The sequence below is a fragment of the Lycorma delicatula genome, chromosome 1, assembly GCF_047948215.1.
Source record: "Lycorma delicatula isolate Av1 chromosome 1, ASM4794821v1, whole genome shotgun sequence".
Lineage (NCBI taxonomy): Eukaryota > Metazoa > Arthropoda > Insecta > Hemiptera > Fulgoridae > Lycorma > Lycorma delicatula.
The window spans coordinates 99659313-99682920 of record NC_134455.1 but is presented as its reverse complement, the minus strand read 5'-3'; the positions used below and the strand labels follow the sequence as shown (position 1 = coordinate 99682920).

Here is a 23608-nt window from a genome sequence, read left to right as displayed (position 1 = left end):
TGGTAAGCGAATTGTACGCTGCTATAAAACAACTTGTACCCTAGAGTACAAGATGTTTGGAACATATCAATTAAATATTTCTCTTGTGGTTGCGCCTGGAAAAGTTATAAGGACTATTTTAATTGAACACGAAGAGACCGTATTGTGCATGCACACTATGCTGAAACAGTTTACTAATATGGCTAATAACATTGTCTGAAAGTCGGACTGTCTACTTGCGTATAATGCATGTTGCACATAGTGATTTAAAAACAAGTTCAATCTCTTTTGAAAGAATGATAGTTTATACACTATCTTACTTCCACTCTTTTGTTACTTTTTTTGACAGAACTACGATAACAGTCATGAAAACAAAATGTTATAAATGCTGGCAAAAAAAAAATGTGTAACTTTTCAAAGTTTAGTAAGTATAAACTCACAGAAGTGCAGTAATTCTACCTGGGGTAGTCAGAAGTAGTGTTGGCACTGTTAATAGTTCAATGTGCTTCATCGGGATGACAACATCCTGTAGAAAGTAGAGAAACAATTACTTAAGAACGATACTAGAATCAAATAGTTGCGATGAGTTGGGAAGAGCAAACTAATATAATTTTCAATATGTAATGAAGTGAGATGAGGATATTATCTATCCTGTTTATTTCTTTACATTTAAATATAAAAAAGTAATTCATACAATAAATAAATTATACAAAACAATAAATAATAAAATTAATACTGTAAACAATATAAAATACCAGAAAAAACTGAAAAAATATATATAAAAAATGAATACACACCATACAGTCAAAAAATTAAAAGTTTTTTACAAAAAAAACTTAACATAACACCAACTTATTCCATAAATAATAAATTAATTAAATATATGAATAATAATTATAATAAAAAATTAAATAATAATGATTCCAACTTTAATAAATAAGGTGTGTATATGGTCTAAGTTGTAAGGATTATGATATGATGTACATCGGTATGACCAACTGTAAATTTTCCATATGCGCAAAAGAACACATTACTAGTATTAAAAATAACAAACCCGAGAAATATATAATGGTCATACATATAATCAAAATACTTTTATAAAAATATTAGATATTTCCTATAATTATTTTAATACACGTAACTTAGAAAAATTTCACATATGTAGTAACCATAAAAATTTAATTAATGAACAAAGATTTTTTTAAAGAAGATAAATTATTTAAATATGTCCTATATACAAATATGAAGAGATAATAATCATAAACAACTAAATTATCATATTTATAACATGTATCCTTTAATTATATTTTATTCCATCAGAATTCACTGCATTGTCTTCAGTGTACCGTTGACAGTCGTAAAACAAACAGTCATAACTGTGTACTCATTTTAATTTTTGACTTATAATATTTTTAATCTTCTGATGATGGTTTGATAAAATCGAAAGATCTTGAGAACATGCTGGTAAGGTGGTTGAAGAAGTTTTAATTATTTTTTATTATTGAAATATATTAAATTGGTTTTTGTTCAACCTTTATTACATACCGCCCTTTCTCTATTCTCATCAATTAATTCCTCTTTGCTTGATATTTTGTTGAAGGAGTTTTGAGAGTTGATGTTCGGTATTTGGGCTTCTTGTAGATTGTCCATTGGTATCACATATCTTGGTTCCTCCATTTTGTCCTGAAAATTGAATTATAATATATTTTACAATTTGTCAGCTCAAAAGAATATTCACAGAAACATTACTAATTGTATAAAAAGTTTCAATGATTGGTCACATTTTAAGTGATTTATTAGCGTTCTAAAATATTGTGCACAGTATATGTCAAGTAACTATCCTTTATTAATATATGAAGAGAAAAGAGTTATATAAGACAAAAGAGGTAACACTAGTAAAAATTTTTCATAGTGCTGATGTTCTATGTTAAATCTAAAATGAATTAACTAACAGTTTAAAGTACTGACTGTTGCGGTTTAAAAAGACATTGAAGAGTTTGATATTAGCTGAAGGCACTTCAATGTCTTCAATTCCTGGTACTTTTTCATCTAGTATGGTATGGCGGTTAGAGAGTTATAAATAAGTGAAGATGAGACGGTAGTGATTAAAAAAACATTTTAATTAATTTATAGGTCTATTAATTAAAATAAGGTAGGAGGAAAAATTACAATGGAAAAGTAGAAAAATGATTAATCTATGAAAATGTGTTTTTTAAACTGAATTTCTTATTTGACAATTGAAATTGGCAATAAAAATAAAATTATACAATCATTTTGTCTTTAGTATAGATTTATAATGATTTCCTTGGGGGAAGGAGAATCAGTTTCTAAACAGTTTGTGGTTAATTCCATTCTTTCCAATGCCACATAGTAGACTAATTGAGATTTGCACATTTAAGATTTGTTTATTTAGAGTACTAACTTTATGGATCGTAAACGTCAAGAAAATGTTAACACACCTGCAATCAAAGCGTAACATTAAAAAAGGATGTGGGATCAGTGGATACACGAAAAACGAATAGTATTTTACAACCTAAAGGAAAATTTTAAAAATTCAAAAAAGGGACATAATTAATTTCTAGGGTATGTACTTGAAGTAATAACCTGTTAAAGAACTCTAGGAAGGGCCAAGATGCAATATTTCCTGGTGCTGAAAATTATGAAAAACTATGAGTTTAAGAGTTTAACAGCAAAATACTAAGTCGGAGAGCTGGAAGAATCATTGGAGATGAGAGAAACCACATACTGCTGCTATTAAATAAATTGTTTTTCCTTCATACTATTAACAGGATTTCAAGAACTGAACAGTCATACAAAGTCATAACCTACAAAGAGTTAAATGTTACACGCTATCATTCAAACATTACATGATTCTGTATTAAGAAACAAACAAAGATTAGGCTTTTAGCTTTATTTGTACACAGGAAGTACAAAGAAAGAAAGAAAAAGAAACTGACCAAATTTTGATAAAGTTGAAAGTGTAAAGAAAGCTTGTTCTCCATGATGCAATATTCATTATTTGCCATTTTTTTAGTTTTTCGCTAAAAAGAAAATCCAGAGGGAACTGCCTTGACATTTTTCGTCAAGTGATAAAAATCATTTCAAATCCTTATCATAAAAAATATGGTAACTCATAAATATAGTAACTCATCATTAGATTGTAGTTTTTTGTTAATTTTTTAAGCGACTTTGACGCTGTGGTCATTAATCAATTCCATTAGCATCAGATGAAACTGCACCCCTAACCTTCTTTAATGTCAGTGATCAATGAAAAACATTTATTAAACGCGGATTTGGTAGTTAGTTTCAAATTCATACTTTTCAATTTCAGGATCGCTACTCCCAGAGACATTCCTTTAGTTGCGGAACATCAGATCGTATGAAATGCGATTTATAATCTTACCAAAGAACAAACATTTAGTTTTTAATAAAGAATCAAACCCAAAATGTAGTGTATGTCATAAAAATACTTCGACTACATAAGATGATGCCGTGTGCAGCTACCCAAACTAAAACTAAATTACTTTAGAGAATTAAATATTTCAGAAAAGAGAATTGTAAGAAAGATAATATCAATTTGGATGAATTAATTTTTTTATATCTTTAGAAATTTACGAGATAATGGATACTCTCATATTGTAGTTAAAGCATTATTATTACCAAATCAAAAAGGGAGAATTTTATATTGTAGATTTAACTCATAATTTGATGAAAAACATATGAATGTGTCCTAGATGAAAACAAGTTTTAAATGTAGAAGGGAGACAATGTTAGGAGACAGAATGATTATAAAAATATTCTTAGTAGATAAAATTAATCTACAGATAGACACTGAGGAGACAAACTGTAATGTGGAATGGAATAAAATATTTAAGAGAGTTGGGATTGAAAACAGAGAAACTACTTAATGATACTAGAATCAAATAGTTCCGATAAGTTGGGTAACAATAAACTAAGATAATTTTCAATATTTAAAGAAGTGAGACAAGGATATTGTTTATTCTGTTTATTTTTGTTTTTTTAAATATAAAAAGTAATAAAGAAATAAAAGGATTTTGATAGTGTAGTAAGAAAAAAAAGTTGTCAAAATTTGTTAATATTATAACCAAAAATTAGTTAGAAGAAATGATGAACTATTTAGAGAAAAAATAAAATTTATGAAATCTGATATAAAAGATTATATTGAGTTTATTAAAAATGGAATATATAACAAAAAAAAATCTATCCATTAATAAATATAGCTAATAAATAATAACAGAAAATGGGCAAAGTTATTTAGTTTTTGTAATGGAATGAGAAAAACCAGGTCAGTGGGTCATATATTTAAGCATACAAGATTATTAAATATTGTGAGTTAGAAAAAAGAATTATACGGATGTTGGATTAAATCAAGGACACAGATTGGAGAAGGCAAAACAGATTGAAGAGAGATTAAATGTTTTGAAATAAAAAGAGTAGCATAAAACCCTAAGAAGTTTCATGAAATGGGTTCGCTTGTGTAGAAATATATATAAAAATCTAATGTGGACATCACATGACTTCCTTGTACCCCTGTTAAATACATACAAAGATTTTTTTTTAAATGAAAAGTACATAAAATTTTATTTCATGAATAACTTCTGATATGTTTTCATATTTTTTTTATTATTATTGAATTATTATTTATTGTAAATTTATTTTACAATCAGACGTTAATAATCTATACAAGTAAAAATGTAAATGTTCATTTGTTCAAAATCTTAAATCTCCGAAAGTTCTTCATCGATTGCTTTGAAATTTTGACAACGTTGCATTCGAATACGCGCACGTTTTTATATACCTGCTATTTATATACCTAAGATGTCACAGCTGTGACAGGTAAAAATATGTTTTTTTTTTTAAGACAGCGCTATCAGTTGGACGTAAAAGAAAACCACGCTATACTAAATATTTTACGAATCCACTTCAGTGTGTCTGATATGTGTGTCCGCTATAGACTAGAAAACGACTGAACCGATTTACGCGCGAGGAAAAAAGAGAGAAAGGGAAAAATCGAAAAATGTAAAAGGAAACAAGGTAAAAGGAGAAAATTGAAAATATAAAAAAAGGCTAAACGGGGAAGAGTAAATTGAAAGGGAAAGTAGAAAAAAGAAAAGGGAAGAGGGAGAAGGAGGAAGGGGAAAAGGGAAACAAGGGAAAGAAACGGAGGAATGAAAGGGAAAAGGGGGGGACATGAGGAAGGGGATATGGTAAATATGAAAATGGGAAAGCAAAATGGGGAAAGGGAAAAAGGGTAAAAGGGAAAGGTTAAATTTTGTGAAGTTCCGTAATGATCATTTTGTTAATGTTATATCAAACTTTCAATTCTGTTCATTTAATCTATATATATATACTCAAATCTAGCATCTAGCAATAGCGAAGCATTGCCGCGCCTGCTAGTTATTAATAAATCAATATATTTAGATTAAAAAAAAAAGGTAAAAAAAGGAGATAAAGTCGGATTCGAACCGATGTGCCTTCCCCCTGTAAGATTCAAATATTTCATTAATTAAAATTCTATTTGGCTATAACTCTGGAACCAATAAAAATAAATACCACTGACGATGTATCGTTGAAACTCTCTCAGTGAAGGCTTATTACTGAAGTTAAAAAAAGTCCAACTCCAGATTTATTTTGGAATTTGGGGTTTTTGGACACTTGGTTCAGTCGATTGCAATCAAAAGGGGAGGTGCACAACTAGATGTTACAACAGTCCTAAATCCAAAGTTTCAACATCCTACGGCTGACCGTTTTTGAGTTATGCGAGATACATACGTATGTACGTACAGACGTCACGCCGAAACTAGTCAAAATAGATTCAGGATGGTCAAAATGGATATTTCCGTTGAAATCTGAAAACCGAAATTTTTCGCGATCACAGTACTTCCTTTACTTCATACACGGAAGTAAAAATAATTAAAAATTAATTTACTCGTATTTTACTGGTTAATTTCAACTGTTATTAAAACTGTTTTAATGTAATTTTAAGGGTTTTAATTTAATCCCTATTATATATTTCAATTACGGTTTGTTAGGATACAATACTTCCTATGGTGGAAAATCTGAACAAAGTGTAAAAATATTCAACCGAAATAATTTTTTTAAGTAATTTTTATACTATAACTAATAATTAATTTTACTGTATGATACACATTCCTAAAATTTAATGGAAAGATTTAAAATACAATTTTATTAAAATCTAGTTTCTTTACTCTTTCTAAGACATTCTTTATGGTCTTTTATATGTATCTTTTAAAGTTACCTGTCAAAAAAGTATTGGTTTATATAAGTGAGTATCATGGAAAACTGAAAAAATAATTGAAAAATTATGATGAAAGCAAAAATTTCTAAGGTAGACGAAACAGTTCTACTTTTTAAAGTACGTTCAACAAAACCACCAATCTGAAGTAATAAAATTACAGTTCTGGAAAAATATTTTAGGAGCGGTTATCAGTCATGCTATATGTTAGGTAATTTCAAAAAACTGCTTGTAATCCGTAAAGCATTTAACCCCAAAGTTTTAAAGTTGTCTTGGTAGGAAATAAAAAGACATGGATGTTTGGGAATATTATGACAATTAATTGAATTCAACAATAGAATTTGGACGAAAAATTAAAACAAGCTGTCTAATTTCTTGAGAATATCATTTTATGATCTTTAACTTCAAAACGTACGACCGATAGTTTTTCCTCTGAATATCCATTCTACTGCTAACCTGAGACCAGTGGGTCATAAAGAATTTCAAATAGCATTATATGAAGTCGGTGCTTCAGGAAATTTTAACAAGGATGAATAATTATGAAAACGTGATGAACTTGGAAAATATTTGAATGTGTGAATTCTGAATGAGCGTATTTTAATATGTTTTTCAGAAACTAGAGTTTCTTAAAAGAAACACTATTCCAAAGTAAATATAAAAAATTGTCCCGGACATAAGCAAGTTCTACAATGCATTTATTGATAGTAAGTTGTAACATGGAAGTGCACGATGAATTTATCAATCTTGATAGAAATCTCTAAGGAAATTGAGATTTTTGAAATTTAACATTTCGGGTATAAACTGATTTACTGATTTAAAATATTTACATACTTTTTAAATTTTCACCACTCATTTATTTTATTAAAGATTATCTCCGATATATACGACATTGTACAATTACGATGATGATTAATTAAATTAGTCATCATTGTTGAACTGTATGCTTTATTATTTATAAGTAATGTTTTGCCATTAATCTTTACTGAAAGAAATAAATAAAAAGAAATTATATTTTATATTATTTATAAATATTAATTTTTATTCTTTTATATTTTACAATTTATAATAAATCCCTAATACAGATTAATACTTATCATTATACAAACAAACAAAAGAGTAAAAAACCAAATTTTATTTGTGTTACAAAATTGGTAACATTGAGAATGCGAATCATGCACTACACTGAATTATGGTTAGAAATTCAAATAACATCTACAATACTGGTTGAGTTAGTCGATTCCCTTTAAAGGAGTAAATTAATTTTACGAGTTGAACGTCACGTTTAAAGAACAATAAAAAATCCTTTAGATCAGTTGGAAAAAAAATGTTTCATAAATAGGTTAACGAGACCGTATTTTGAACCGTCTAGGGCGTCAATCATCATTATTTGTAAAACTTATATTGTTAAAAACGTTTTTGTTATCCATTTTGGAAGCGCGCGGACAAAAAAATTCGGAAATCATAATGGACATTAAAAAAAGAAAAGAAAAGTTTTTATTAAGTAAAAGTAAAAACTTTGTTTTTTATTACCGTAGTAGTAGATTGTAGTTAATACTTTTAAAATTAATTTCATGTTGCCCGAGGGCGATTTATTTTTTATTATTGGAACGTTATTAACTCTAAAATGACTTTAAATTTGTGTGTTGTATCTTAACAGAAAATTACTTTTATAAAATGTTTAATTTTAAGTAAAACACAAAATTGGTAAGAAGTGATTGAAATATAATGCTTACTGGAATGAAACGGGAAAATAAAATGTCGCACAAAACAAAAGGTGCTGCCATCTTGTTCCATTTCCCTACTACAAACATTCCAAAATTCGTTGACTCATATTCACTCATTTTCTGGTAGTCATTGTTATGGAGTCGGGTATGTCAACAATTCTAAAAAAAACGTGCAGTGATTGAATATTTAATAACGAAAACGTGAACGCTAATAACATTCATCTTTGTCTAAAAGCCGTTCATTGTTAGGAAACTGATAATCGAAGAACTGTGAGTAGGTGGACAATAAAATTTCGTGCAATAAAATCTGGTAAAGGGAATATTAGGTTTGAACCTTACAGTAGTCGACCAGTCTCTGCGACTGTGACTGAGTCATTAAAAGCAGGTAGATCAATCGATTCAAAATTACACAACAATGCAAAGCTTCCCAAATAGGGGTATCGAGAGAACAAAGGACGTATTATTGCACAAATAGGCTACCGTAAGATCTTTTTACGGTGGTTGCCACGCATAGTTGAATTTTAAATATCTCCTTTCACCAAATTTGGCGTCCTGCGATTTTCACTTCTTTCTACAATTAAAGAACGATATTAAGGGTATTAATTTCATCACGGATGATGGACAGAAGGATGGAGAGTTCAAGGAGAGATCATCAACATTCTTCATTGTCGGAATGAGAAAACCGGTTTACCGTCGGAAGAAATGGTGCTACGTTGTTGAGCTATGTCGTAACTGTAAATAATAAGTACGTGTAAAAATCAATTACGTTTTTGTGGTAAACAGAATGTACTTTTATGCCATAATTATGCGATAATTGTTGTTTAACAATCTCTTCATTTTCAAATTAGAAGATACTGTGCATTACATTTACTGTACATTACATCGCTTAAATCAATACAACAAAATGGAATTAATCACATATACAGATTAATTATCAAATATATTATTAGCTTTATATAATTTTTATAATTTAAATCGAAAAATGTTATTCAATTTTAAATTATCTTTAAATCTATACTAAAAAAAAATTAATATAATTTACGAAGTTACACAAAAAAAAAAAAAAATAATAATTTACGATAATACTTTATCAGTAAAGTTGTCAATAATTTGTCAAATCAAAAAAAATCGTTTTTTATGACTACTTCAGTTAAAGTGATTTTAAAATAAAAAGTTACATTTTTTAATTACCTTTTAAAGATTACAAATAATTTTATTTCAAGAATTTTTAACATCAGTAGCGATAAAAGAATCACGTGAATTTTTATTAAATAGTGAAAATATTTTATCATCACGTGTGTAACATAAAGTATAGTAACGTAAGTTATTTTTTTTTTTTTTTTTTTTTATTTTAAGGGTGTTATTAACAGACTTCAAAAAAGGAGGAGGTTATCAGTTCGAGTATATTATTTTTTAATGTACGTTACGCAATATCTTCGACGTTAGTAAACCAATTTTGATACATTTTTTAATCGAAAGAGTATACTTTCGCAGTGGTCCGGTAACAATTTTAACCAAGTCCGATGGTAACTTTAGGAAAAATACAAAAAAAAACAAATTGCTCGACACCCTTAGCCGACGACTGCTCCCACCAGTACAGTGTTGCTCTCTGTTTCCTGCATGACTAGGATATTAATAAAAGTCTATATTATCGTTGTTTAGTCTCTGTGGAATTTCTTTCATGGCATTAAAATCTATGAAATATTCATGGCATTTCTTTTACTGTTTTTCTTCCTTAAACAATCATTCCTTTTTAGGAAGATTTCATAAGAAAGCTACCTATTGTAATGGGTACCATGATTCGAATTCCGGAAAATTTTAACGTATCTTCGCGTTTCACATCCCCCAGACTCCAAAACCACCGTCAACTAAAAAGTTTGTATATACATTTATATATATATATATATGTATTTCACTTTCTTGTGCACACTGTAACTGCCGTAATTTTGCGCCATTCAATTTCAAATTGTTCCTTAAAAATAACTCATCCCAAAATCTTGGTCGAGTACGTTAACGGCCAAAATCGAACCATGGAGGTGGAAATTGGGGGAGGCTTTTTCGAAAACAAAATATCACTATAACTTTCTTATTAAGTAAAATATCGAATTCGTTTAAAGTTCCTATTATTATTTGCATAAGGGCCTAAAACTTATCTAAGGAAAGCTTTTTTATATCACCAACCATTGACCCAGGGGGTTGAAAAATGGGGTTTCGAAGAAAAAAGAATCATACTTCCCTTAATAGGCACAATATCGAATCGGTTTAAAGTGATCGTTAGTCCTCTAAACATTCCCTAAAACCTTTGTCGGCAACAATTTTTGATATGACCAACCCTTACGGCAAGGGATGACCAAAATATTGTTGTAATTGTAAGTAGATGGGGCTTGTCGTATGCTAAACACGTAAAACATTTTTTTCACATGTAACCATTATCGTGTTGAGTAAATTTGAAATTTTTCTTAACTTTAAGGTGGAAATATTTTTTATCCCCTACTTAGTAAGTAGGGGATAGGGGATTTTATCCCCTATTTTTTAGTATCCCCTACTTAGGTGAAATCTACTTCCGCCTTCCGGCGTGCCTAAAGGGATTGTTTTTCTTGGCTATTTTCTTCTAAACTCCAAATAAATATTAAACCTACATTTAATATATATATAAAATGGTGAAAAGGTGTATTATCTCTTATTGTAAAATTATAATATAAACATTTATGTAATATCAAATATTTATTCTATCATATTTTTGTATGTCGCATTTGATTGTTATAATATATTTTTGTAGATATTTTACTGTAGTAAAACTATTACCAATTTTGCATTGTTGTAGGAATTTGTATTATATATAGATCACAGGTTTATTTTTTAACTTATGTTGGCTGGCACCGACTTCAAAGATAGTTATTTGTTGTAAATAGTTTTACTTTGGTTAAATAGACAAAAGTATGATTATTTGTAACTTTTTAGTACTGTTATTTTTTTAAGTCGTTGTTTATTTTTATTTTTTAAATTATTCTATTAAGAAAGCTTCTAATTTCTTTTATAATGTGAGTATAAAATTTTTTGAAAGGGTTTTACTGTAAATTAATTTTTAAATAGTTTTGTTTTCTTTCATTTGTAAGAAAGCATTTTCCACATGGATTTTTAACAGGTAGACCACCACAGAAGCCTAAACTTAAATGTTTATTTAATTATTATCTTTCATCAAGAAAAATGATTGATGTATATGAAATAATTTGATTATAATACGAGCAGTAAAGAAATTATAAGAAAATTTTTTCCATTTTCAGACATTACTTTTACAATCTGTTCTGTTCTACGTAACATCGATTCACTCGTAAGTACAATTCAATTTACGTGCGTGCAAGCAAAACAAATACTTTTGGGAAATAATGGTCATCCATCAGATTTAAATAGCTCGTCCGTTGTTCTGCAATATCTCAATATCATTCGTCGAGTTCACTTTCTTACCGAATGTCCTGAGTGGATTAATTCTTGTCATTCTACCGACTTCATAAACAAGCATGTCTCAGTTATTTGAATCTGAGTTCTTATTGTGAAAACATTGCCAATACTTTCAGAATAATAGAAATTATCTACCTGTTTAATTATTTTAATATTTTAACATAACTATATGAGAAGCTCTTCAACAGGAAGACGTCACATTTGTTTTTACATTCGAAATTTTGCAATCAAATATTTCTGCCACGTGACGCAATTTGGGTAGAAATATTTTGTACGTATTCTTGTTCAAGAACTCGAGGTCATCTACATCGGGGAGTACTTTATTAAAGCAATCATTATTAATTTGCACATCCATTGGCGTTTGTTTTCATTTACTTCAGTGACCTTGTCCATAAATACATTAAATAAAACGAATGAAAGGCTACATGTTTATGTGAACTGTCAATTAATATTAAGTGAAAGAACAACATCCTTGTAATTTTATTCTCATTCCTCACAAACTTTACAGTACTTCCACAACATATTAAAGAATCCTTTTATTTCACTCCGTCGAAGCTGATTCTGCTGAAATTAACAAAAAGCCTTTTCCATGTCTACTACAGTCGATTTTCGCAGAAGATATTCCAACCGCTTTTGCAATAGCTAATTAAGAGAAAAAATAATGTCAGCAAAAAGGATGAAATCGTAAATTAATAACTTTTAAATGAATTAAGATAAAATGATTTAAATTGCGGGGTTAAATGTCCAAAATTTAGAAAACCAAGTTATTAACAATTATTATAATTTTATTACTTATAAGAATATAACATTATGCACCAATTAAAAACAATGTTTAATCTTAAATGCAAGTTGAAAATAACATATATCTTGGTCAAGCGGTATCTTGGTCAATAATTTAGATGAAAAAAATTTACTTCAATTTTTTTTAAGTTTTAAAAATAATTTCATTACTGAGTTAATTATCTTTATATTTGAATTATATTTCAATTAGCACACGAGTATTAGGAGTATCAGGAATATATATATATATATATATATATATATATAATTTATTAGAATTATTAAATCTTTATAAAATCTGTATAATTATTTACTTACTATTTTAATATTAAATTTATTACTTTAACAAAAATTATAAAAATAAAATTGATTGACATGTAAGAAAATTTTATATTTTTGATTATTATGTAGAAAATAAATCATTTTTGTCAATAGATAAATAAAAGTAAAATGCTTTTGTCAATTTATTCTTTTATAAATGAATTTTTACATTCACCGATCACATCCCGTCACTTATATTTATAACTATCATTTTCGAGTTTTATGTAAATAAAGTTCGATATTGAGAAAAGAACCTTTCTACACAAAAAAGCCGATCTTATTTACTTTACAAATCTTATATTACTATAACATAAAGGAGGAATATGAGAATAAATTAAGTTCACGAATGACATGGTTTTTTGTTAGAAAAAGAATCAAAAAATATTAAAAATTGAAAGATACTATGACAGAATATGGGATGAAAGTTAATGTTAACAAAAGTAATGGGAATAGAAGACGGTCAGTCGGTGAATGTCTATAACAATTAGGAAAAATTGAGCAAGTAAAAGTAGTACAACTGTATAGCTACAATGTTATCAGAGGATTACAAAAGTAAAAACGAAATAAAAAAAACAAGAGTAGTAATGAATAGAGAAGCACACTTAAAAAAACGTTATTTTGCAGTAAGATTGATCTAGGTTTAAAGAAACGCTTGTTGAAGTATTATGTTTGGAGTGTATTTCTATACGGGTATGGAATACGGACACTAAGAAAAAAGAAAAACAAAGACTTCAAAAACATTTGAAATGCGGGTATGGAGAAAATGTTTAAAGATAAAATGGACATAAAGTAGCAATACGAATAACCAAGAAAAAACTTAACTGAAAAAAGTTAATTTGCTGGAAAGTATGTGCGGGAAGGATCGATTAAAACAGTGCAACAAGAGTCAGTAGAAGGTGCAGAAAAGAGTAGAGACTATTTAAAAGGAAATGGGAGCTATGAAGATATTGAACAATTAACTAGAATACAGGATAATGAAGATGGTCTTTATGCAAGGGACCTGCCACAGGGCAGACAACCGTACGGTGATGATGATGATTAACATATACAATTTCCGTTTACCAGTTGACCATACAAAGCTTAATTCATTGTTTGAAATCTCTTATATTTCTTCATAGAAAAATTTTTTTCATGCTACGTATTTGTTTTAAGGTTCCCCTTTTCTGAAGCTGCGAGTAAATGAAATAACCTTTCGATTTCATAAAGTTCTTTATTTATACCTGTAATGTCTCTGGACATAATAATTTTGTCCAGCAGAATCTGAAATTAATAAAAAGTGTATGCGCATTCATTTCCTAAAGAACTGTAATTTATTAAATTCTGAAAACATTTCTATTCCAGAAATATTTCAATTCATTTAAAACTGATCTAAACGATTTAAAAAATTATCTATATAATACGTCACCCCCAGCAAGTCATGTTCCCCACCGAATAATTACGGGAGTCAGAAATAGCGGAAGACTGGGATTTATGTTTCTGAAACTTGCACGAAAAAGCTAGTATGTATTACTTTATTAGGTATGTTTTTTGATCGAGTAGTAAGATGCGTTTTGTCTATATTATCACAAATTTGAATACTGGTTTGGGTCTCCCGGTACACTGTAGTTTGATTAAGAGGCGGGCACCCAACAATTGGATGGCATCACTTATTGCATGAACATCTTCAATAAGAGGGTGATTGTACTGCAATATCTCGGTAAACTACAACTATAAAAGAACGTACAAAATTAAGATCTTTTGTCATGTATCGAGAAACGTATGGTTTTAAAAATATGTGTTCATCAACTCGAAGAAACTTACTAACTCGACAAACGATGGACGCAACAAAAACAGAGCAGGAACTAACATTTGTAAGCGCCTACTGTCGGCCAATGCCGACAGTAGGTGTTGTGTGTGACAGTAGTGTTGTGCCGCATACTGTCGGCACAACTTCATTACTTTGGAGGGGGAGTGACCATTTAGGTTAATAATTACTACGGGCCGTAGTGTTCTATTTTTATGAATTAATAGCGATGTTGCTGAAAATAATTTTGTATCTATAATAAACGCGTTTTTGAACTTTCTAATGCATTGCTGCAAATGAAAACTCACTTTTTCTATGTTTCTACATTTTAAATACCATTAAATCTGACAAGTTTTAATTAGTGGATGTAAAATACCCACAACACTATGACATAACTACTGAAGATTTAAAAGATTATAAACCTCAAAATTCGAGAACTAAGTAAATGTCACATAAATAACTAACTGATTGGAAAGAATGGTGACAATTTATCTTGATAGACTGTTTGGTTTGGTAAAAGTTTTCAATTAGCAATAATCCCACCTCAGACGAGCTTCATTGGTTATGATATCGCCATTGCGTAAAGTTATTTGATGTACTTCGGTGTTCTTTGGCGATTGATTTTTAATTAACCACACATCTCAGGAACGGTTGAACTGAGATTGTCCAACACTGAACTTAATTTAGATTCATACACATCATCCTCTTTCATTCTCTGAAGTAATACCTTACGGTAGTTCCGGAGGCTAAACAGAAAAAGAAAGAATGACTGTTTAGTTTATCAAAATAGAAGAGTTGAAATCCGGGTGAACATTTTTTTAGTTTTATTATCATTAATTCACCATATAAGCTGGAAGCTTGTGCGTGGGAATATGAAACGCAAATTTTGTAGCGTGTGAAAAATGACATTTGTGACCGGGATTCGAGAACGCTAGAGCTCCGGATGTGAGTCTAGACGCTACCACTTCACCACAGATATCGGTATAAAAATTATGACATAAGTTTTCTAAAATAACTCAAATTACTTGTCCATCGATTTTCAAAAACAAGTTGTCATTTTGTTTATAACGAAAAGCTAACATTTTAGCTAATAAAACGTATTTTGTTAAAATTAACATATTTCTATACAAAAGAATAAAAAAAATTGATGTAGCCGCCATTTTCAAATATAGGACATATTTATGCCGGAATTTTTTATTTATTAGAGAAAGTTGGCAGCGTACCAAATATTATAACAATTCTTTAATCTTGCCGGTTTTGAGAAAAACATTTTTCTTTAAAACATACAAAATGGCAATAGAAAGAAAGCGAAGATTAACTCATCATTTTTTCTAGAACATTTCGTTACATTAAATCCTTACTTACTTTTTCCTGATTAGCTTCCAGAAATTACCGTTCAGGTATTACTTCAGAGGATGAATGAGGATGATATGTATGAGTGTAAATAAATTGTAGTCTTGTACAGTCCAGTTCGATCATTCCTGAGATGTGTAGTTAGTTGAAACCCACCACCAAAGAACACCGGTATCCACGATCTAGTCTTCAAATCCGTATAAAAATACCTGACTTTACTAGGACTTGAACGCTGGAACTCTCGACTTCCAAATCAGCTGATTTGAGAAGACGCGTTCACCACTAGACCTACCCGGTGGGTGATACATTAAATCCGAAAATGAAAAACCAGTTCACATTCTACTGTTTTATCTATACGTGCAATTACAAAATTATCCTAAATCTCCTTTCCCCAGTTATTTATTTGTCTCTGTTTTTATCTTTACGACACAATATTTTGGTACTTCCCTTTATCCAAGCGAGTTTACCGCTTTACTAATGAGATAGATCAAATTGCAAATAAAATTCGACATAAGACACACAAAAATTGATTTTGCGAAGGAACTGAATTAAATTTATCATTTTAGGGAACCATTTATAATTCTGAAAATATATGAATTAAATCAGTGAAATTATTAGGTTAATATCAAGTTATTCTAAGTTAAGCATTCTGTAAAAAATTTAATTGAAATTTTAATTGATTGGCCAGAAGATATTATGGATAATATAATACATATACATGTTAGGAATAAATATTACTCTGTATGGAGTGGTGGAGTCACCCCTCTCATCTGTAAGGTCTGGGTTCGAATCCTTCACAGTAATGGTATTTTTCATATTCTATAAGAATTATTCTCATTAAAAAAAAAGCAAAGTACTATATTTGGGCTTAAGCCTGTAGTTAAAAGTTATATGTGGATGAACAAGTAACTAACTGGGTAACAACGCTGTTTATCATGAGGAGGTTAATAATTATCACTGAAGGCTAATTATTATTTTTTAAACCTTTAATGGAACAATAATGAAAGGAACATTATAATATACCTTGGAGTTCTTTAATTAATTTTTGTATGTTTAACCTCTAGTAATATCGGTATACGTTTATGAATACCAATTACCTGTTTGTATTTTATACATCATCATGCCAAATCTAACGGTATTTGAATCTGGGACTTTCAAGATAGAAGGCCAAGATACTACCACTCAATCAACGAGGTCACACTAACTGGCAATATTTTTTTTTTTTTATTAATCCAATTAGTACATTTTTCGTATTAACATGCACTAATCAATTACAAATAAAAAAATATATAAGTAACTGCAGTTTATACATATTATGATTAGTTTATAATATTACTAATATAATATTAGTTTATAGTAATTAAGCAATTTATAGCTTAATTACGTTTCACACGTAATAAATTATTTTGTAATATTTATATAAGTTAGAGTATGATGTAAACATTAATAATGGAACGGGTTTTCAGTAATCACCTATTTCTAAGTAATAATTTGTTTCTAAAATTTATTGTTGCATTAGAGCCTTTGCCTTAATGCAATATTGTTTATTTTTGTCTCTTTGTAGAACTCACCATGTTAACATATACGTTTAACTTATTAAACGAACATTAGCAGGAACGCTAAACGTTTTAACCTATTTAATGGAATATTAAATAATAATAATTATTATTAGAACCATAATAACTGTAAATAAAATAAAATCATTATTCGTCAAGAAAGAAACTTAACTGGCGCAGTTTGTAGGACGTCTTAAGTTAGATTAGGGAGTTTAACATCGGTATCAACCGTTAACGAGATGTAAAACCGTTACTTAGGACGTCTTCGAATCTAGTTAAGGCAAATAATTCGACTTCGGTATCAACCGTCAAAGAAGATTTCCAACACAACGAGAGTGAAGGGACATCGCTCCACGAGGTGTATCAACTAGGTCGTCCACAAGAATTAAGGCACTAATTCTTCGCCGACATCCACCATTCACGAAGGTAACACGAGAAATATACAATGAAAGTCATCAACCATCGTAAGCATCATTGAGGAAAATAGTGAAAATATTATTGTAAGTAAAGAAATAACATTATATAATAATATAATGTTATATGAAATTATATATAATTATACAATATGTATTATATATAATTTAATATTTCTATCTATCAATTTAATTTTCTGTGAAGAAACTTTAATTTTATTCATGGCAACTCCAGTGTTAAAACAGAAGTATCGACATAATCCTTGAGTTCTCAGGTGATCCAACATTATTAAATAAAATTTACAAATTATTAAACCTTCTCATTGACCTTGGAATTCACCAATTTGGATAGTACCCAAAAAACCTGACGCTTCAGGAAAACAGAAATTTAGGTTAGTTATTGATTTTAGAAGATTAAACGCAAAAACCACAGATGATAAATTCCCATTGCCAAATATTACTGGTATTTTAGATAAATTAGGAAGAGCTTAATATTTTCCCACGTTGGATCTCGTCTCTGGATTTCATCAAGTAGAGATAAACCAGAGTGGTATTGAATAAACAGTATTTTCTACAAAAACAGACATTATGAATTTTTAAGCATGACCTTCGGATTAAAAAATAGCCCATCAAAATTTCAAAGAATTATGAACAACATATATTAAGCGGTATTCGAAATGAAATCTGTTTAGAATATCTTGATATAATCTATTCGACTAGTGTAGAAGAGCACATTTTTAGACTTAAACAAGACTTAGATTTTCAAATTTTAAAATCCAATTAGATAAAATGGAATTTTTAAGATAAGAGGTGGGATATTTAGGACAGATCTTAACTATCGATGGTGTTAAACCACGTCCAGATAAAGTAGAAGCAATTACACAATATCCAATACCAAAAACTGAAAAATAAATTAAAGGATTTTTAGGGTTATTAGGATTCTACGGAAAATTGATTAAACATTTTGTCAATATTACAAACCGTTAATTAAATGTTCAAAGAAAAAATGCTAAAATAAATATTGAAAAGCTAGACTATATTTAATATTTTGAATTACGTAAAAATATCTTATCAAATGAACGATTGCTTTAGTACCCAGATTTTAAAAAGGAATTTAAACTTACAACGGATGTTATTAATTTTTCGTTGGAGCTATACTAAGTGAAAACAAAAACGGTGCAGATTTTCCAATCACATATGTGAACAGAACTCTTAGTAATACTGAAATAAATTATTCAAAAATTGAAAAGGAATTACTTACCATTGTTTGGACAGCAAAGTATTTTCGTCCGTATCTCTATGGGAGAAAATTAAAAATATTCACGAATTGTTGTTATTAAAGTAATAATTACTATTATATTTTCTGATAAGATCAATATAGTTTGTTATTAATGGTTAACAAATAAACAAGAAGAAGGCCAGCTAAGGTATGACGTCAAATATAGGGAGGGGCGTTGACTAAATACTATACAAATATTAAAAGAAATTTTAAACTGCCAGTACAATAAGTTTTGACAATGGAGTGGTTCCGAAACTCGTCAACATATAAAAGAATGAAACTGAGAAAGGTAAACAATACTCAAAGTATTCAGGAATCATAAGCCATTACAATGATTATTTTCAATAAAAGAACCGAATTCAAATTCATTTGGCGATTAAAATTAGAAGAATCTGATTATAAAATTGCCTTTAAAGAAAAGGGAAGAAAGATAAAAATTCCGATGCATTATCAACAACTGAAGAATATTAATGAAAAAATAAATACAAATTTTGAAACTACTCCAGGTATTTTGAAAATACCAAATTGGCAATGAAACTATTAGTCTATATTTTCCAGATTTAGATAAGCAATCAATGATTGTAAACAGACCACAACAAAATGTAACAAGTTGAAAAGCAGTTAGAAGTAGGTTGAGTTGAAGAAGGTAAACGACCAGAAAATGCAATCTAATTTTGAAGGTAATATAGTAGCGAAGATACCAATTAATGATGAACATGTAAATTTTGGGAAAAAAACAAATTATATTAAAATTGGTAAAAAATAATCCACACGAAGTAGAAATACGAAAATTGTTTTATAACAGTAAAACTAAGGTAAGTGAAGAAATATCAGAGAATAGTTTTGTCAATGATGTTAATTTTATTAAAGAATATTTAGAATTAAATTAAAGATTAAAGTATTGAAAATAAATAAAAATATGCAGTCATACTCATAACAATAGTAGTATTCATTCAGTCAAAAAATTAACACCGTTCGAAATACTTTTGAATGTATTAACCCAAATTCATTGCTAGGAGTCATACAGCAGCAAGTAGTGAATAATTATATTAACAAACATAAACAAAAATTTTAAAAACTATACAAACATAAAGGAAATTAATGAAATAACGAAACAATTCATTACTGAAAAATTGAATTGCCTGAAATCCCATAAGATGTGTATGTTAAAACAGTACAGAAACAAAGCAAAACTAAAAATAAATTTTATAAAGAAAGATTAGCTCAATTAGTAAACAAAGAAAAACGGCAGAAATAGAAGGAAGACACCGTAATACAAAAATTAAATTCAAATATTAAACGACTACGAAAATTGAAGAAGGCGCAACAGAAAACCCCAAATACTAATCCTTATTTAAATCCTGTTGCAGGTACCGTCTGTTTCTAAAAGAAATTTATCTCGCATCAGTCGAAATCAAAGATATAACGGCAAATTCAGGAATAATTCCAATTAATTAAATAGTTCCAATTAATTAGCCAAATTAGAAAATTCATATCATGTTTATACATTATTATAACCTAGAAAAACTGTTTAGTAATTTAGAAAATTTCAGTAATATTTATGAAAATATATTAGATAAATAATAAGAAATTGTATAACGTGAGTAGTAAAGAAGATTGCGTAAGATGAAACATAGTCATAAGTATAGAGATGTAACTAGTATATTAAATGTATTATTAATTTTAGAATGACAGTAGACGAGAGTTGGAAATAATATATTATTAAATAATAAAGTAATAAATAAAAAAGAAATTATAAATGTATTTGGTTCGGTCATTAAATTAGTTACACGTAATTTAGACTCGTATGTTGGAGAGAAACATGAGAAGTTAATTGAATAAATAAAGAATAAACAAAGAATAATCAATATTCTATTAATGTAAATATCATTAGTGAATTTAATATAAGTCAGTTAAAATAATGGAAGATAATTTAAGGAGTTAAAAAATAAATTGTTAATTATAAATGAAAATACGAATAATTTTATTGAACTAGAAAAGAAAAGTTAAGGGACTTTCTTAATCAACTAAATATATTGTATAATATTTTCTAGAACAGAATATTGAAAACGCATTAACATTTTGTAGATTAGGTACATACACCCTAGCATTATAAGTACAAAAGAATTATTTAATGGGATTGAAAAGGCTTCCAAATATTATATTAAATCAACTGCCGTTGGCACCTAAATTGAAAAATATTAAAGAATTTGAAGATTTGTTAAAGGTCAGTTGTAAAATTAATTCTAAACATATTATATACTTTCTTGAAATGCCGATTGTAGAACAGACAAACTACAACTAGTATAAGTTAATATCTATTCCAACTAGAAAAGATTCAGAATATATAGCAATTATACCAAGAGTAAAATATTTATCAGAATCAGAAAAGACAAAAACTGTTGGATTAAATGACAAATGTAATAATAATATGTTTGGTAAATATTTATGTTCATTTGAAATGATATCACACCAAGAAATAGAGTGTGAAAAATATATAATTTAATCTGGTAACATGAATAATTATACACATGTCTATAGTAATTAATGAATATTTAATTAAGTGGATACCAGAAATGCAATACTTTTTGGCAATACTGTCATATAAAGAAAAAACGATACTGAAAATTATAACGAAACAATAATAAAAACATTGAAGGAATATATTAAATTATCCGAATAATAGTAAAATTGTTTATAACCCGCTACAATACATAAGCAAAAGTCGCATCTAAAATATTTAGATGTAAATGAAATGGATTTTCACAAGGCTCAACATTCAGAATTGCCTGTGAATTTGAAAAGATTAGATTTGAAAAAAATAATTTGTCAATTGTTAAAAAAAATATTATAACAAATGAAATATCAATATGGATTTTATTACTGTACTTAATTTTAATAATTGTTATTGTTTATGTATTATATTATAAAGTATTTAAAAAGGGAACCCCTGTGCATGCTAATCAGCAACCCCCGGATGTTTTATCTGGGGATAGAGAAGTTAGAGTATTATAATTACTAAGCGTTAATAATGAAATGTGTTCCTAGTAATCACCTATTTCTAAGTAATCATTTATTTCAAAGAATTATTATTGTATTAGAGTCTTTGTCTTAGAGTGTAATATGTTTTAGTCAGTCTCTTTATAGAACTCACCAAGTTAACTTGTACGTTCAACTTATTAAATAACCATTAGCAGGTACGCTAAATGCTTTATATTTAAAGGAATATTAAATAGTAATAATTATAATTAAAAGCTTTTAATTATAATAAAATAAAATCGCTTTTTAAAAACTTATTAACTCTGTCAGGGCTCGGTTCGCTTGCCCTTCCCGTCTAACCCGAAGGTTCCACCCCCTACACCCCCACTTTGTTTGCTAACTTCATGTTTGTAAGAATAATACTGATAAATAAAAGTTAAAGACTGAAAAGCTCTCTTTTCTGCAATGTTTCCCTCGTTCTCGACATGGAAGCTCTGATACGCTCCAGCTGTAGATGAACATACCCCTTTTAGTTCCTCTTTCCATTTCTCTAGAATACCGTATAACTTGAAAGGGGTGAAAATAGAGCGCTGAAATTCGGATTTATTATAAAACGAATAGTTTATTTTTTTTAAGTCGAAAAAAGAAATCAAAAACGGTATTAGGACGTCGTCCAAGAGGAAAGAATCACTTCATCCCCAAGGGAGCTAGGACATCGATGTATGGCTTAAAACCTTCCCTGGGATAACATGAGTGTATTCTGAAAATTTGGAAGCAATCGGTCGGTTGCTTCTCGCATATTACTGTTGCAAATGGTCAAAACCGCTACAAACTTTCTTTCACATTTTATATATTCGTATACGTATATTGTAACGGGGCTGGTATAACGGGCCTGTGTGTTTTTTCTTCCTCCAATTATGAAGAAAGAAAGAAAAAACAAAGAAAGAAGAATCTAGAAGGGATTGTTTATTTAGAATAACGGATCCGTTTAACGATCTGTTATTTGCAATACAGACAATGGTACCTTCAAAAGTTCCTGTTTGACGAGAAGGATTACCAGACCGAAAATGAACTTATAGAAAAACGTAAGCGCGCAGACAATGAAAGTTACTAAGCTTCAACGATTGACAGGACGGATTGGGTACTGGTTCTGCGGACTAGGAGGTGAAAAAACAGCTGGGTGCCGTGGACCAGTGAACAGAGTAATAGTTGAGTTCAATGCAGTTGCGACAGCAGTAAGCGTTTGTTAACGAGCGAAAAGTACCTCCCGAGTATTCCATTTTGGACAGTGGTTGAATACAGGAAGTTGTTGCGTGAGTTATTGGTAAACAGTAGTGAAAGTGACAGAATTCCATTCATTCATAAAGTATACCCTAATCAGAGTCCGGCTATGCACCCCACGCATACACTCACCCCCGTCCTCGAATCGCGCGCCCACCTCACATAGTTTGAGGATCCTCAATGCTTCATCGGAGAGTCTCAGTCTAACTAACCACTCTTGCATGTGAATGGACTAAAAACGTCCTCAGCATAGAGGCTACCTCCCTTGTCCCTATACGTGTCCACGATTTTTTTCCCCCAAATAATACATTCATTTATACAAACACGTGTTTCCCAGGCAGTACCCCTCCTGGGCGTACTCCTACTATTTCTAGGTGTCATATTTATTGAAGCCTAACCAGTCCTAAAATCCTACAGGATAGCA

The 23608-nt window shown here is 29.2% G+C and overlaps 1 protein-coding gene and 1 pseudogene across 6 annotated transcripts in view; both read right to left on the bottom strand.

Annotated features, from left to right (window-relative positions):
* The window catches only part of LOC142320413 (putative transporter YutK), a 131998-nt gene that overhangs the window by 48279 nt on the left and 60111 nt on the right, over positions 1-23608 (bottom strand). For all 6 annotated transcript variants that reach the window (XM_075358137.1, XM_075358157.1, XM_075358173.1 and 3 more), the window contains one exon: positions 1525-1662. In XM_075358137.1, the coding sequence (XP_075214252.1) occupies positions 1525-1662 (138 nt within the window). The remainder of the gene's footprint in view (positions 1-1524; positions 1663-23608) is intronic.
* Positions 14759-14911, bottom strand: LOC142318584 (U4 spliceosomal RNA; annotated as a pseudogene).